The sequence below is a fragment of the Pomacea canaliculata genome, linkage group LG8 (genome assembly GCF_003073045.1).
Source record: "Pomacea canaliculata isolate SZHN2017 linkage group LG8, ASM307304v1, whole genome shotgun sequence".
Taxonomy (NCBI): Eukaryota; Metazoa; Mollusca; class Gastropoda; order Architaenioglossa; family Ampullariidae; genus Pomacea; species Pomacea canaliculata.
Window position 1 is genome coordinate 27,775,301 of NC_037597.1, and position 16,189 is coordinate 27,791,489.

The following is a 16,189-nucleotide window of genomic DNA, read 5'->3' on the forward strand; positions in this document are numbered from 1 at the left end:
GACGTGGGACGATATGGTCATGGCGGAGTTGAGTCGACTGGTGAAATGGTTTATGGTTGAAATGACCGCCCTATGCGCCCCACCCACTACCTTATTGTCTCTACCAGCGCACAGATTACGCGTCATTAATGATCTTTTACAGAAGTCACCTGTCTATAAAAATAAAATTGCGACCGTTTGTTTTATTATTGCAACTTTCAAGCTCAAAAATATAAGTAATACATTTTAAGAGAGCTTCTTGGTCTGCCATGGAACTACATTTACTACAGACTAACATTCGCAGGCGGCCCTATGCTCCTCAGAGGAGCAACAATGAATAAACTAACTAAACTAACATTCGCAGAATAGGCAAGACCAATTGAAAGCGAAACCGACAAAAAAAAAAAAAACAAACAAACAAACAAACAAACAAACAAAACAACAAGCAAACAAACAAACACCATGATACGGTTTTAAGAGCATTATTTCAACATTTTAATACATGAATTTATAGGTGTTTGAAGTCAATTCAAGGAATGACAGTGGACTGGTTGATCTCCCTACTATGACCCGAATTTGCTTTATTTCACCGAGTCTTGACAGAGAGTTTTTACTGTACTGCAAACACTTAGGTTATTAAAGAAAAAAAGTACTCTTTAGGCATACTAAGTAACCATATTGTCCTGCGGCTTTCATCGGCACCTGTAGAACTTACAGATGTCTGAAGGCTGTTAGACATGTGAACCGACCAGCAGTCAGAACGTACAGAAGGTTGAAGTCAGTTATGTCAACCGACTAGTAGTCAAAACTTGTAACAAAGCATCAAAGAATGCATAAATATAGGGTTAGTGGGAAAGGGGGTGTTTTAATATGATTTGATCCTATCACAAGGCATGAACTGAGAAAAAAAAGGAATATGGGGCCTCCTCTTCCCCGTCGCTGTATATTTTAAGTTCTTTTCCCACAAAGTATTCTCCTCCTTTGCTGCTATTTACTTTCTTCACAAGAGCTCCATCGGTTGTATGATGTGCCAAATGTTACAAAGGAAAAAAAAAAACAAACCCTTGAACTGTGATACAGGTATCTCCTTCGGACCACAACTCAAAATACGGCTTTCGTTTGCTGAATGACTAAAATGTTCACAGTCATATACATGTGAAAATGTGCTAATGATGTAGTCCATGTAACATCTTCAACCTTCTGAAATGTCTCCAGACACCAGCATGTAAACATCCCTGTCAGACGCCAACATATGCTTCACCCGTTTGGTGCCAACAACCTCGCACAGCTTCTGTGCATCGTATTTTGAATAGATGACTACACATGTCAAAGTATCTGTTGCAACAGCGACCTGCGTCGTGGATCTTCCAACATGTTGCACAACTCAGAGTAGAAGTGGCCATACTGAGGCAGTTCATAAAAGATCAAATGCTTGGGTCCCCGTAGTTTGAACCTATGGATGTAAAATCAAGTATATATATATAAATTCAATTAAAACTGTGGTCTTTGAAACAAGACATAAAACTGACCTAGAACAATTGAACAAATTAAAAAAAAAGGTTAGCTTAATTGTAAATCCGCAAACAAAAACATGTCTATAATTAAGTACAACACACAGAGGCTTAACTGACTTAATGAAGAAATATCTACAATACGCTTAAGGCAAATGTCTTCACCCAACAAGGTTAAAGCATGTCATCATGAGAACTAAACAGGGAATTGTGGAGATGTTATGTTCAGTACTTTAACACCAATGGTTATAAGAAGTTAGAACCTTACTTGGCAGGAAAAGTTTTTTTTTTAAAAGCTTAATATTAAGTCTTCACAATGTGATGATCAGAAAAAGTTTACACACCTGCGGTAGAAATGAACTCTCTCAGTGTAAAGCATAAACTGTGCTTTACGCTTATTAAAATCAATTCTGGCTCGTCTGATACCTTTGGAGGTGGCATACCTGTGCACAGACAAAATCCCTTACAGTTTATTTGCACTTCTGTAGCATGCCCTCTGTGTTTTAGTGCCAAAAATGGTTTTTTAACTGATGAATAGTTTAAACAAGTTTAAACCAAAATACTAATCCTGCAGTAAAATGTATGTGAAAAACTTTTTCTAAGAGGGCAACATCATTTTAAGTTTTCTCCTGCCTCTTGGATAATACTTCACAAAATGCTTGAAATCTGACTTCTACATCACAGTAGGCATTTCTTCAACTGGATAAGAAATTTAACTAATTTAAGACATCAGATTGTATATATTGGCTAATGTTCATCTTCACAATAGCAAAACATCCTGAATGAATATCAGATCAAATAAATTTTCAGCATGAAAAGCCACAAATCCTAAGCATTTTTTTTTTAATGTGATTGGCATGATTGCCCCAAAGAAATGTTTTTAATCAATACTTACAAATGCAAATCCATTTTAAACCACAGCATAAGCATTTTATACTATGATATTTATTGAGATTCAACAAAAAGACTTGTGTTCTAAGTCACGTTTATGCACCAGAGTGTGTTTCAAGTCACAAAATTACTTATGTGTTCTGTTGTGTCATGACTGACTTACTCATTTATGTGAACAAAGCTTATTTCTTCTTTCTTGAAATAGTTGCGCATTCGGACAAAGTCAAAATATGAAGGGATGTAGATAAGCGTCTGCTTCATGTCTTTCTGTTTATGCTGTGGCAGCACCTAGTTTCAACAAACAAAATATAAAGTTAAAAAGTTTTTCTAATATTTAAAAAAAAATCAGCATACAACAATATAGCATCAAATACTTTTATGCACATACTTTCCCATTTCCACCATAACAAAGCTATGAAAAATGAAACACAAAATTCTACTATAACCACATAAAAGACATTAACACAAAGCCCCAAACTATTCCACTCAATCTACTGGCTATACCAAATACGCATTCCCTTATGTAATTTCTCCAAAAGGGCTTTCAAGGTTTCCAGAGTCAGGTCCTCCCCTCCAAAACTCAAAGAAAACCATTTCTAAACACTTTTACAAGTGTGTACCCATATTTTTCATGTTGTTAATTTTACTAACAGCGCATTTTGGATCTCTTGGGAAAAATCAGGGACCGGTTACACAAGATGTCTCTAACTTTAAACACTTTAAGACCTTAAACCTTTTAGATAACCAGTTTTATAGAAACATTGCACACAAGTTTAGAACATTTTAACACTGTTTTAAATAAAATGGTTCAAGCCAGGCTTTCATTTCTGTCTGTATACTTTTTTGTGTGCACTTGCACAATGCATGTAAATGGCTGTTAATGGAGGTGGGTTAAGTGCATTATGCCATTTCAGTTTAACTCATCGCAATTATGACATCGCTCTGAGCAATCAGTGTATATTATTTCACTTCATACACTTTGTTTTCAAATGTAGTGTTATTCTTTGTTGGAAGGAATGATTGAAAATATGAAAGGGTAGTGAGCAATCTTTCAATGTGTGTAGTTAATAATAATGTATGATGCGATTGGACACTAGTGATCCAGGCAATGGCATTTTTGAAGATTTGTGTTTTAATTTTTGTAAAGTGTTTTCAGCCGGCATTTTTTGATGAGTAAGGCACTGTATAAATCCAACAAAGTGCTTTGAGTCCAGCTGATGCTGGAGAAAGGCACTCTATAATATAAATGTACTTATTATAATTATTAGTGTCAAGAAGAGTTATGTTCCTTTGCCTAACAAGCTGAAGGGTTTGGTTGTCGTTGACTTTATGTGTTGTCATGTTTCAATCTGGGTGAAAGTGTTGGATCTTTATATTTATATTTATGCTGCCCTCTTCTGTTTTGCAACAGGATTGGTTATAATATTCTATTTTGAAGTGCACGTTGATTGGATCTATTGGCACATTTCACTCTGGCATAGTCCACTTGCTTCAGCAACAACCTTAAATTTGCTCATTTAGAACACCTCTAAATTTTAGAAACATTGCATAAGTAGCCCCAGGACAAGCGAGCCTCAAGAGGCAACCTACCTCTTTCACAAAGAACTCAAACCTTGCATCAGCTAGCGACGTAATGCTGGAACACTGGATTCGGTGAAACATCTGAAAATAGAAATCACATGCCCAATGCTACATATATAAGCACTGACATAAAAGCTTCAAGAAAAAAAATTCAGGCTATAAAAAATAAATAATGGAATATATGGCCAGGCAATGTACATTTTACAAATGTTCAGTAATAAACATATTTTGCAGCCACCTTTTGGTAATAGATATTTTCTTTGAGTGTTTACCAGATGACATGACTTTATGGAGATCACACCTATTCCAGCTATCCCCTCCTGAATGGTCACAAATGACCAATGAATTGGAAGAACACAAAATTAAACAACTACCTCCCATCCCTTCCTGCCTGGCTGGTGAGCTCACCTCTCAAGCTTTTTAGCCTGAACAGAGAAAAAGATTCACAATGGGGAGGTGGGAGGGAACTATCTGTCCTCTGGTAAGTGCTCGAAATAAATTTGATGACCAAAAATAGCATTTCTTCTTTGTACTTAACCAGATGAAAGGACTACATGGAGAATAAATAACAGGTAGAGGAAGTAGCTGCATAGGAGGCAGCCTATTGCCACTTTAACAGAAATTTTAAGACAAACCTCAATCCACCCAAACTGCAGAATGCAGCCAGCCTAGAATGAGCTATTGAGAAGCTGATATAGGGTAGGCAGAATGAGTCAAGCTGCTTGCAACATGTTGAGCTGTCAAGACATTACCAATTATCCCCAGAAAATCAGAGTGAGCTGCAAAGTCTCTAAGGTAGGATCTGGCAAACATGAGTTAGACTGCCAGCCTATAGCCTAGATGACCTCTTTAAGCAATACAAGTCTAGAAGGCTAGACTAGTAGCTACAGCATGAACCTCATGCTCTGAACTGGACCAGAGATTCTGCACATTGAAACAAGTCAATGTAAACTGAAAAAGTATTAAATGTATCTGTACATCAACACTTATGACACGTCATGTAAATGCAGCTCTAATAAGCACAGTTAATGTCTGGATCTACCTTGCTTTCTTTTGGAACAGGTACACCTAAGACAGCTATCAAAAATAGCCTCACTATTTAGTTAAGTACAAATTTATAAGGGCAAGGCAGCAGATGAATGTGTTTGTCATGTCAGCTGATCCATTTGGGAGATGATCTGCCATAAGAAGTATGGATGAAGAAGAAACAGACAGCATGTCTGGGTCTAGCTACTCCCACTAACGGGAAAATCTATGAAGGTCAAATCACACCATGGCAGAAGAACTTTCCCCAAGAAAACACAAAGAGGTAAAGTGGGAAGCATTGTAACCAATCATCAAAACCAGGGCTGGGTGTATAACTGTGCCTTGTCATTCTGTGTTGGAGTTATCTTTAAATGCTTGTAGCAGGCAGGAAAAGATAAATCCCTGCATATTAACTAATGGACATCTGCCAGTTGGAAGATACAAAAGAGTGTCCACTGTTCTCAAAGCATCATGAGGTCACTTTCTGAAGCCAATGCACATGCATCTCAAGCCAGATACAGGCTGCAAACCTGGTCATTTCTGGCCAACTAAGAGTGTGGACAGCTGGAATTAAGAGATAACTAGTAAGGTAATTTCCACATAGTCATGTCATCCAGTGCAGCATGAAGAAAAAAAAAATGTATTTTTCTGCATGGCAGTATAATTTTTTTTTTCATAAACTTTCTGAGCGATGTCACATTAAAAGAGTATCCAGTAGTTGAGGTCTACCTGAGGCAGCTGAACCACAATGCGGCAAACAGAACCATGAGTGCTTTTACGGTGCACTTGAACTTTGCCAGCAAAGTCTAACATCAGTTAAGGAATATTTCTTGTAATAATTTACCAGGAAGCATGGAACAGAACAATAACAATAAAGGCATAGCATTATATACCCTACCATTAATCAAAAGCACAAACCTCCCAAAGAAAAACTAAAGTCTTAAAGAACATGATCTATGAATGAAGCAGAAGTAAAAACAACTCGGTGAACTCATCCCTGACACAGCACCAGTCTAGAAGAGCCAGTGATATGTCTAAGCCAATCATAATGAACATTTTCCCCCATCCCATGTCTTTAATTGAACTCCTCTGCTGGGCAGCAGATGAGTATGGAATGGAATGAATATTTCATGTTACAGAAACTAGGACTGTAGTAGCTTCGTTTCAAAGGATACTATGGCAGTGCTTGTTGTAAACAGACATCAACTCTGGCACCATAACACTGCTGAAGATTAGTGTCTGGCGGTAATGCTTCGACCTGATGGTAAGATTCAATACTCTGTCACTTGACACATTTATGGTGAAGGTAACCGTGTGGACAGAAATCCCAACACTAATACCATAAACACACCTAACTGACAGACTGCAGCAAAGGATGCACACATTTAAATGTGCTCTTGGAATATATTAGCTCCAATTACATGCTTACCAATCCTTCATGTCAACTTTCATCAGAAATATAGAGGTCTATACAATATTCTGAGATTTTTAGAGATGGATGTTACACTTAAGTGATATACGATCATCACATTACCAAAAGGCACTGAAAAACATTTTAGGTGTCATTTGTTTTCTTTCCCAGTGATATATAAATGCTGCATTATTTCTTTAGTTATCTACCCTGCACATTGTCTCCATCATTTTCATATGCCACTTCATTGTGAAAGCTATAAGATGGTAAGCAACACTATATAAACATCTTCATGAAAAAAGCATTACCATCCATTCAATGACCACAAACGCACACGTGCAAAGTCCACACCATGTGATTCCCGGGGTTGTAAATGAAGGTGGTCGAACATGTGCTTTAAGGATAATAAAAAAAAGCAATTCACTCAATTCTTTCAGATAAAACAATGCCTTTAGTCTGCTTCTTTAAATGTGTTATCGATTTTTTTTTTTTTTACAACCACAAGATCAAGGTTTATCCTTTCAAAACAAAACATTATTTTTTCAATTCATAACATTTCTATGATATAACAAGATATTATTTTCTATAAATCATTTTACTGCTACAAAAAAGACAATATCAATATGCTCAGAAAGTATTACTTAGACTGAGAAAAGACCATAACTTACCAGGACATGGTCCCAGTTCTGCATCAGAAAGACATCTGCCTGGTCCAAAATGAGCAGGTCTATCGATGACAAAAAGTCATAATCACGCTCTTTATCACTGCAAGATGGAGAAAACCCAATTTTAAAAATACTGTAAAGTTGATTCTATAAAAGAGCAGATCTCCGCAAAGAAAGAAACAAAGTTCAACAAAAGAATACAGACAGCATACCCTTGTGCTCCAATGACAGTTCGTAAACCTAATGGTGAGGCAATGATAATGTCAGCCATGTAGAATGGACTGTATAGTTTTAGGCTTTTTTTTGAAATGCTTATGCCAATGCGGAAGTGTTCATCAGTGTTCCCTTTGAACAGTGCATCAAAATCCTCTGCAAAAGACATGCAAACTCTAATTCAGTACCATAAAAAAAGCATTTTAATATCGGAAAGACTATTTTCAATCAGCTTTTTATGCCATTTACTCCTTGGTTTGATGCAACGGTAATTCCCTCTTAAATGCATTATAACAGTGAAACAATGCTTTGTTCTCCCTTTTATTGGTAACTGTCCTTATTACTAATGCTGCAAACAGGTATTTTTGCTTGTCATACTGGTTTTTTTTTCCCACAACCAATCTTGATTTCTTTTCCTCATCATCCCAGTTTTTTGGATTTTTTTTCCCACAAAATAAGCCAGTATGTGTGTGTTTATATATATACCAAAGTAGTTGATCCTACTATATGCTCCATATGTACTAAATGCAGACAAGATAAAAATTTAAAGTCTTAAACACTTTTGTCATACATGCCTAGAAACAGATACAAAGCACAGAAATTCAGTCTCAGAGCATATTGTTTCAGATATGCATTCTGATGGTGTTTTTCTATGCAGTAAGACATTTAACGGCAGAAAATTATGCAAAAGTACCTGGTTTTAACCCCTTCTTATCCTCGTCATGACCCTCATCTCCATACTCTGTCTTAAATCGCTTTCTGTTGCTGACAAGCCCCTGACAGCAAAAAAAACGTTGACAAAGGTTAATCATAGCACATTCATGTCTAAATCTTTGCTTTTAATATCTTAACTGGTTGCTGAATCTTTCTTTCCAAAACTTTGAGCAGAACAAGAAAAAGAATTCATTTATTAAATTAGGAATTTAACAGGAGGACGGTCACCAATTATTCAACAATACCAATCACACTCACAGATGCTTTCACTATTGGTTGTACAAGCCCATAAATTTCCTCCACATACATATGTACATACAGACTGAACCCCTGTTTCCACCACGGAGTGCGTACTGCTCTTGTGGAGAGAAAGATTGTGTGACATTTCCTAACCTTGTATACATCCACTCTGCTCTCCTACTAAAAAAGCCACTATATGCAGAACAGCTTGAAGAAGGTCTGACTGGCATCCTCAAGATAATATCAACACAACAATGAATTAGCTTACAACCACTACCTGTTCTGAAGCAGCCAGTAAACTGGTGATGACTGACACAATTCTGTAGGCAGAATTTCTCAGAGGAACTACAATCAGCACCTTTGGTCTTGTAAATCCCTGATCCCGAAACTCCTGACTGGAACTAAAAAAAAAGAGACTCAACTAGGAAAAGAGCAAAAAAACAAATCTGATGGGAAACTGCTGAACTTAATATTAATTCTTTTAAATACATCAGTTTCCTCCCTTTAATCATTAATGTTTTGAGCCATTGCAATGGAATTCAAAATAAAGTACCGCAATGTTTGCTATCCACTTAGAAAAGAGAAGCAACATTGATCAAAATATATTGTTAGCTCTAGTTTATGTTCATGCTGAATCATAATAAAATGTTTTAACTAACTCTTCACAAATTTTCCGGACTTACTTGGCATCAAAAGCTGTACCACGTCTGGCCTTTATTTTGGCATTGTGGGCCACTACTCTACTTCTAGTTCTGGAATAGCAGAAAAAACACTGAAGTTGATGACACTGTGTTTATGATTTAGCAAAAATCTTTATCCTTGCAGTGATTCTGAAGGATCAGATGAGGAAGTTTTATACCAACCATAAAAAAAATTAATGATAATGCACAGGTGTCTATCACGAAGATGCTCACGAAATACAGGAAGAATCTTAGTAAATAACTTAAATGCGGAATACAGTGAAAAAGGAGCGCAAGGAACTAGTGGAATGACAATTGATAGTTTAGCTTCAGCAGCTTGCAAAAGACTGATGCAAACTGCATGCTACATCACTAAAGATCCAGTGGAGCTACTGCATTCTGAAATGTCCTGGTCTCAAATGCTTTAAGCTCCCTTTGAAAAATAAAGACAAACTGTACCCTCAAATGATACAAAATTACTGAATTCAAGATATTTTAAAGACTGCTCTAATGTTTCAATTGCTCTTATTAAAATCTGTCTTTAAACTTACTTGATATCACAAGGAAATCTCAACAAACTTACTTCAAAACATGGTTGACAGCATGCAGACAGTAGGTAAGACGAATTTCCTCTAAATTTGAGTGTGATTGTCGTGGGTAAAACAAGTCCTAGTAAAATGAGAAAAAGGGACATTCAAAGTATCATAATAAGCCAATCATTTCTCCATAAAAAGTTCAACCTCAAAATTAAATGCTTTCTGACATCTGGCAGAGACAAAATGTTGACTACTATTTAATAACTGCCACATGATTCACATATAGGGAGACTACTACTGTCAATGAAATAGGAGCAAAAGGTCAAAAAAAATTTTTTTTTTCAGCTGAATTTCTTTCTCTGAACCTGGGGTCTACTTTGTAAACACTTCTCAACAAAACTGTGATACGTTGTAATACACTGCATCCCTCCCACTCTCACACACAGAGCTAAAGCATGCACCTCACCTGGTAGTTGTTCATGATGCCAAACAGACCAAACTGTAATGGAGTCATTATCTCTGCAAAACATTGAAACCAGTGGTGGTCAGGCTCACCACCTATAAACTGCTTTTAAGCAAAAAACTGATCATAATGCCACCCTATTTGTAGTATAACATTTTACAATACCCTCTGCCTTCATAAAAGAAAAGAGGATTTCCAACACTCTTTCATTACTATCCTTATTAGACTGCAAAAGTTTTACCACCACAATTGATGATGTCAACTCACCACCATGACTGATGACATCAACTTTGCCTTCTTTTATGTTGGTTGCTGCTACTTGGTCTACTAGCTTGTGTTTTACCTGCAAATGGGCATTTAACTTATTTCTTACTTTTCTTATCCTTGATGTCTTATTTACAGACTCAAACACACAGTAAGTCAAGCCATCAGTACCTTGTTACACAGGTATGAGTAAACTGCCTGCATTGTTTTTAGCAAGCTACATCAGCTGCTTCGTATGTATACCCCACTGGCATGCAAATATTACACACTGTTAAGAGAAACAGCTGGAAACAGGCGATGTAGGTGCAGAAAGCCAAGGAAACCTCCACATATTTTGACAAGGAATGCTGATCATAGGAAGTTAATGTTGTGACACAGCAGCCTGAATGATCTTCAAATTTTAAAACATAATCAGCAGCAACTCATCTACAAGAACACTAATTTTCCTTACCCCAGCTGTCTTCAAATCTTTCTGACCAAGTTTCTTTTGTGGTACACATGCCAGATCTTTCCACATCAGTGTAGAGTCTCCAACAAATTTTAACTGATTTTGCACACATGTGCACACACACACACACAGAGAAAACAGGTTCATTAAAAAAAGAAAAAAAAACCACCGTTACAGTAAAGAGCATTTTTCTCTCCTAAAGTTAGGGTTAAACTAATGTTACAGAAAGCATAAAAACATTTAACCATATTTCTTTGAAGTTATCCGTTCTGCACATCAATCATTTAAGCAGCTGTTAAGTGTGCCTTAGATTATGAGGAGCAAGTTTATCTAAAAATAATACTTATTGGTATTAATAATAGCCATAAAATCTTGTTTAGCTATCAAGAAAAGTTTAACCTGCACCTATACACTGAGACCATCTGATATTCCAGCTACAAGCATAGGCACTAGAAAATCTTTAATATGCTTGCAGATCTGTTCTGCTATCTTATGCTGTGTTGAATAAGGTTAAGAGAGAATAAAAGGAGAGAATACACTAGAGCATGATTTAGTCCAAAAAGCAATAGAAGCAGAGAGAAGTGACCATCATCCCTCCTCGAATGGAAAGAACTTGCCCTACTTTTGTATCTTTTTTGCTCCACACAGTGGTTGCTGACAGCTTTTTTTCTAGCGTCTCTGGCAAGTCTTGCTCAAAATGCACAGTAAAGGGATCTGAAGCAGAACACAGTAGCAAATATATCTCCTATATTTAAATGCAAATACAGTTTGTGAGCAAGGTGCATGTAACAACCAGTTTATTGAGTTTTGCAGGTCATCTAGTCAATTTAAATATGACAAGCACTAGGAAGCCTCCCTGTTCCTGATTCTGAAACTATTTCTTTCACTTTGATGATAAGTGATGAAAGTTCATTTAAGCATCATCATTATCATTAATTTTTTTTTAGAAAAAGATTTTTAAAAAAAAGAGAAAATAGTAATGCTAACCATCTTCTTTCAGGATATGTTCTTCGTCATCATCTTCACAATCTTCTTCACTCGCCTCAGCAGTCAACTCATTTTCATCATCATCATTTTCTTCACCATGACTTGCTTCTCCTGTATCCCCCTCCATATCAGAGCCTGTAATGATTCCAGCACCTTCCTCATTATGGTCACTACCATCCAGGTCCTCTCCATCCTTGTCATGAACATCACCCTCGAAATCCTCTTCCTCTTCAGAATCAAGGTCACTTTCTTTGTCCTCTTCCTCTTCACTATCATCTTCTTTGCTATCATCATCTTCACTGACCTCTGAAAATGAGAAATAATTTTACTTACTCATCACTGCTGTTAGGGTCAACATAACGGATTAGGTAAGTACTAGTTAATATTTGTCCTGTAGACAAACTATTTATTAATTTAAATTTTATAAATTAATTACTAAATTAAAGATTTATTAAATATAATAATAACAACTGCAAAATGTGTAAAGCACATACTCACACTCCTAAAGTGTATGCTGTTAGTGCTTTGAACAAAGCATGGACAACATACGAGGGACAGGAAAACAAATAACATATAAACTATAAAAGAATAATATCAAATACAGAAAACATAAATAGAAATCAAATAACATGAATAAGAACTGAGAGTAACATCATATTGCAAAAGGACACTGCTTATAAAAAAATTACAAAGGAAAATCACTTTACCTCCAGTGTATTGATCTCTACACCTATAGCTTTACCTCCAGCTATATTGCTATTTACACCTATAGCTTACCTCCAGCTGTATTGCTCCCCACACCTATAGCTTTAAGCAGCTGCTGTACAGGAGTTTCATCCTCACTGTCTGATGAGCTTGAGTCTTCCTCCTATCCAAATAAACATCGGTGCCATATAAATAAAAGATAAAAAGGTAAAGTGAAATGTTTACATTATTCATCAGATCACAGAAGAGATAAAGTTATTTTGAATACCATAATCATCAACATTTTCTTTCCACTGATACCAAGAGTAATGTGAACAATTTACCATTTCACGCAATGCTTGCTAGTATCTCATACCATCAAACACAAATCATACATGTCTCATTCAGAATTTGTAAGTGAGAATATTGCTTGATAAGTACATTTTTTCCTCATATCAGAAATGTAGGATCTGTTTATAATACTCCTACTCCCTTTCCCAACCATGAAGAAAAACTGAATTTTTGTAATGTCCACACAACAGGTTAATATCATTTACACAAGCAATAATTACAACCTGTTTATGAACCTTGTGAGCTCTTATTTCTGTTATATGCACTGTTTGCTTTCACCTTTATTCAACACACACTTTCTCCTGCCACTCTAAACCATTCATCAAACCCTAAATGCCACGCCTTACATTATGAGTCTCTGCATTATCTTCAACTCTTGTATAATTCTTCACTGTATCACTGCAACACCACGAAAGTATATTAGAGACAATCTAACATAAAATGTACCACTTATCCATAACCCGCGGCACTTAAAAATGCAGCATTTCACAAAACTATCACAAAACTAATGATCCTGTGTGATGAAATATGCTAAAAAAAATTTTTTTTTATTATTATCAACTAAATTTAAGGGCTATTTGCTTTTGAAGATCTGGGATATAGTTTTCGGGTTTGTCATGAGCTTGTTGGTAATGTAAAAATCAGTTAATGTAAAGTTAACATTTTCAATCTCTTATTGCAGGTCATTAAAACAGCTGAATTGTGCAGTGTAAAATTTAATTATAGGTATGAGGCCTGAGAGGTTTTTTCCTGTGAATGAAAGTGACTTGCATAAACGATTTCATAAAAGGAAACTGAAAAACCAAGCACAAAAAGAATTATAGAGTGCATTATCTAGACCCCAAAATAATGTAGCTATCTAAAACATGTTAAAAGAGGTTTGGAAAGAACACTTTTAGTTCCCACCTTGCAGTTAAAATAAACAAAACATGGAAACATTATTAAAGTAAGAGCTACATCTTTATGTAGCACTTTAGAGTAATTAAGAGCAATGTATCGAGGGATACATCAGTGGCACTATATTCAGCTGATAATTTTCCCAGTGGCTTAGCTAGGTAGTCCAGTCTTATAAACACAGTGGCGTAGGAACCAGGGGGGCAGCGGGGGCAGCCGCCCCCCCAAGGAAAATACAGGGGGGCAGGAATATCCTTTTGCCCCCCCAATATTTGAGACGTAATTCCTCACAAAGAGCAAAGAACTGAAGAAAGGTAGGGGAGCGTAGAGAGGAGACGGTCATCACAGTCACAAAAGCGGGCCCTGAGGCAAGTGGAGGCCCTAACACCTCTGACGATCAGATCGGGGACAGTCCGTTGGTCTTGTTTGCCATGCTAATTGCAGGCTGTGTTGAAGCCTGAGCGAAGAAAGCAGCCGGACAGTACATCGGTAATCGAGTGTCGTCTCCCTCCATATGGACGCTTTTCTTTGGCGGTTTTCGTTTGACAACATAAAACATCCCCACCCACTCGCTGTCACCCACGGTGTGTGACCGAGTGTGACTGCGTGGCCTGTGCATGCGCGCATGTGTGCATAAGGTGTGTGCGCGCTGGTGAATATGTGCAGAGCTGGAATGTTGATCGTTGCTGTCACGGGGGTTTGGTGTTTTCTTTTTTAGGCTATAATGTTTGGTAGTGTATTTTGTAATAGAGGTACTGGAAGGGCTGACCAGTAGGTAACATGGGAGACGAGGGGATTGCTCTTGGCCGGAAGGTTAGTGAGAAAGATGTTAAGCGAGATCGATAAGCTTTTGAAACTGTATCTTACTATTCCCAGTTACCACGGCAATGCAGAACGCAGTTTTTCTGCCTTAAAACAAACAAACATACCTGAAAAGTTCCATGACAAATTAACGCGCTTGAATAACTGTCTCATTATGCATGTATTTAAAGAGAGGGTTGATCTTCTTAATCTGGACGAGATGCAATGGAGTTCATTAATAGAAATCACCGAAGACACAGTTTTTTTGGCACACTGACTTGCCAACCTTGATTAATATGATTTATATGATTATAACGTTTATCACATTTCTTGTGAATGCGTTAGCCGGGAGTCATTCTTTAATTTGTTTTTTCTTATTTAATGCTGCTTGCCTTTTAACAATAAGCAGCGTGTTGTGATGCTACCGCTGTGTAGTGCGTGCTCTACCCCCCCCCCATCCTTTTTTTTAATGTGCGAGTGCGAACGCCGTTCAACTGTCAGCAGGGAGTTTGCCCCCCCAACGCCGAACATCTTCCTACGCCACTGAAACAAACTTACAAATATAATTTTTGGTTTCTTTTTTTAACTTTTAGTGTTTTTGCATCAAAACAATTTTTAATTTTTAACACTAATTTATCATTATTTTATGTTTGGATAAGGCTTATGAACAAATTTTTTCACACTGAAGTTAAACTTTACCATTACTATTATAACCATCAGGTCTTTTTTTTTTCCAAAGAACATCTTTTATCCAAACAGCCTTTCAAATTTTTGATGGAGATATACACTGATTTACTTAACTGTTGCCATTGTTTAAAGCCTGGAATGCTACAAATATTTATCCATCAGCAATATGACTTTAAACGACAATTTTCATAACAGTAAGTTAACCGTCTGTGGCCCTATGCTCCTTGAGGAGTAACAAAAAATAAACTAAGTTAACAGCAAAGGTTTAATTTTAATTACTATAGCTTCTCCCTTGATTTGTATGCTGATACATATATATGAAAATACAAATGATGACGAACTGTAATGATGTTGTATTAAATTTGTTTTATTTGATTATGTTTGTTAAAAGAAGCAGAACAGGAACACACACACATCTCTAGAATGCATTGTTCATATGTATATTATAATATGAAATATATATCAATGGTGAAATGGCTTTGTTGAAGAACTAACTGAATGATTTAGGTACATGCAGCTCCCTATCAACAGTTTTAAACATAACTGATGTAGATTTGCACTTTATCAACAGGGTAAGCATAGGGATTATTTTTTAAAAATTAATAATGCAAATGAAATATTACATTATTTCTATGTTTAGCATAGTTCACCACCCATTAGGCCTGACTACCTAACATCTGGCTGACGATCACAACTGATTTCAACTGGGATTCAGAATTGGTATTTTACGATGAGCCAGCAACTAAGGCTATATCACGGCAAAGCTTGCCCTATAAACATATGCCAAACGCTGAGAAAGAATAGCGTTTGCCCTAGATGAAAGCTGAACCCAAGACAGCCAACCTTCACTGTATTGGTAGCAGACGACAACCGTTGCGTCCAGAGACTGCTTTAGTGCACTGACCACAACAGTGGCGACCATCGGCATCAGTTTTGAGATTTACCTTGATTCTGAGGGATGAAAATCCCCATATGCCTTGAAGTGTTTCTTCTGTTTAGCAGACAAATGTAACTGATCACTTTTTCGTCTTTTGGATGGGGGACCATGTTTGCGGCCGCGGCCGCGACCACGAAACCGTTTACCCATTTCTACTATTTACTTGTTTGTGACTGAACCTCGTGTTGCTACATCCGCCTTCAACATGCGCATGCGCCTCAGAAGT

At 36.8% G+C, this 16,189-nt stretch overlaps 1 protein-coding gene across 1 annotated transcript; it reads right to left on the minus strand.

The window, feature by feature from the left end:
• Window positions 1-450: 450 nt before the first annotated feature.
• LOC112570955 (digestive organ expansion factor homolog) lies at window positions 451-16,162 on the minus strand. Its single transcript, XM_025249709.1, is given in 22 exon segments — window positions 451-1,321; window positions 1,324-1,432; window positions 1,835-1,933; window positions 2,545-2,669; window positions 3,972-4,043; window positions 5,718-5,794; window positions 6,164-6,246; window positions 6,708-6,793; window positions 7,068-7,164; window positions 7,277-7,433; window positions 7,972-8,053; window positions 8,509-8,632; window positions 8,915-8,983; window positions 9,495-9,580; window positions 9,914-9,966; window positions 10,178-10,253; window positions 10,626-10,718; window positions 11,245-11,336; window positions 11,610-11,915; window positions 12,387-12,477; window positions 12,992-13,043; window positions 15,971-16,162. Coding segments are annotated over 22 exon segments (2,322 nt in total). The 5' UTR covers window positions 16,114-16,162; the 3' UTR covers window positions 451-1,171.
• Window positions 16,163-16,189: the final 27 nt, after the last annotated feature.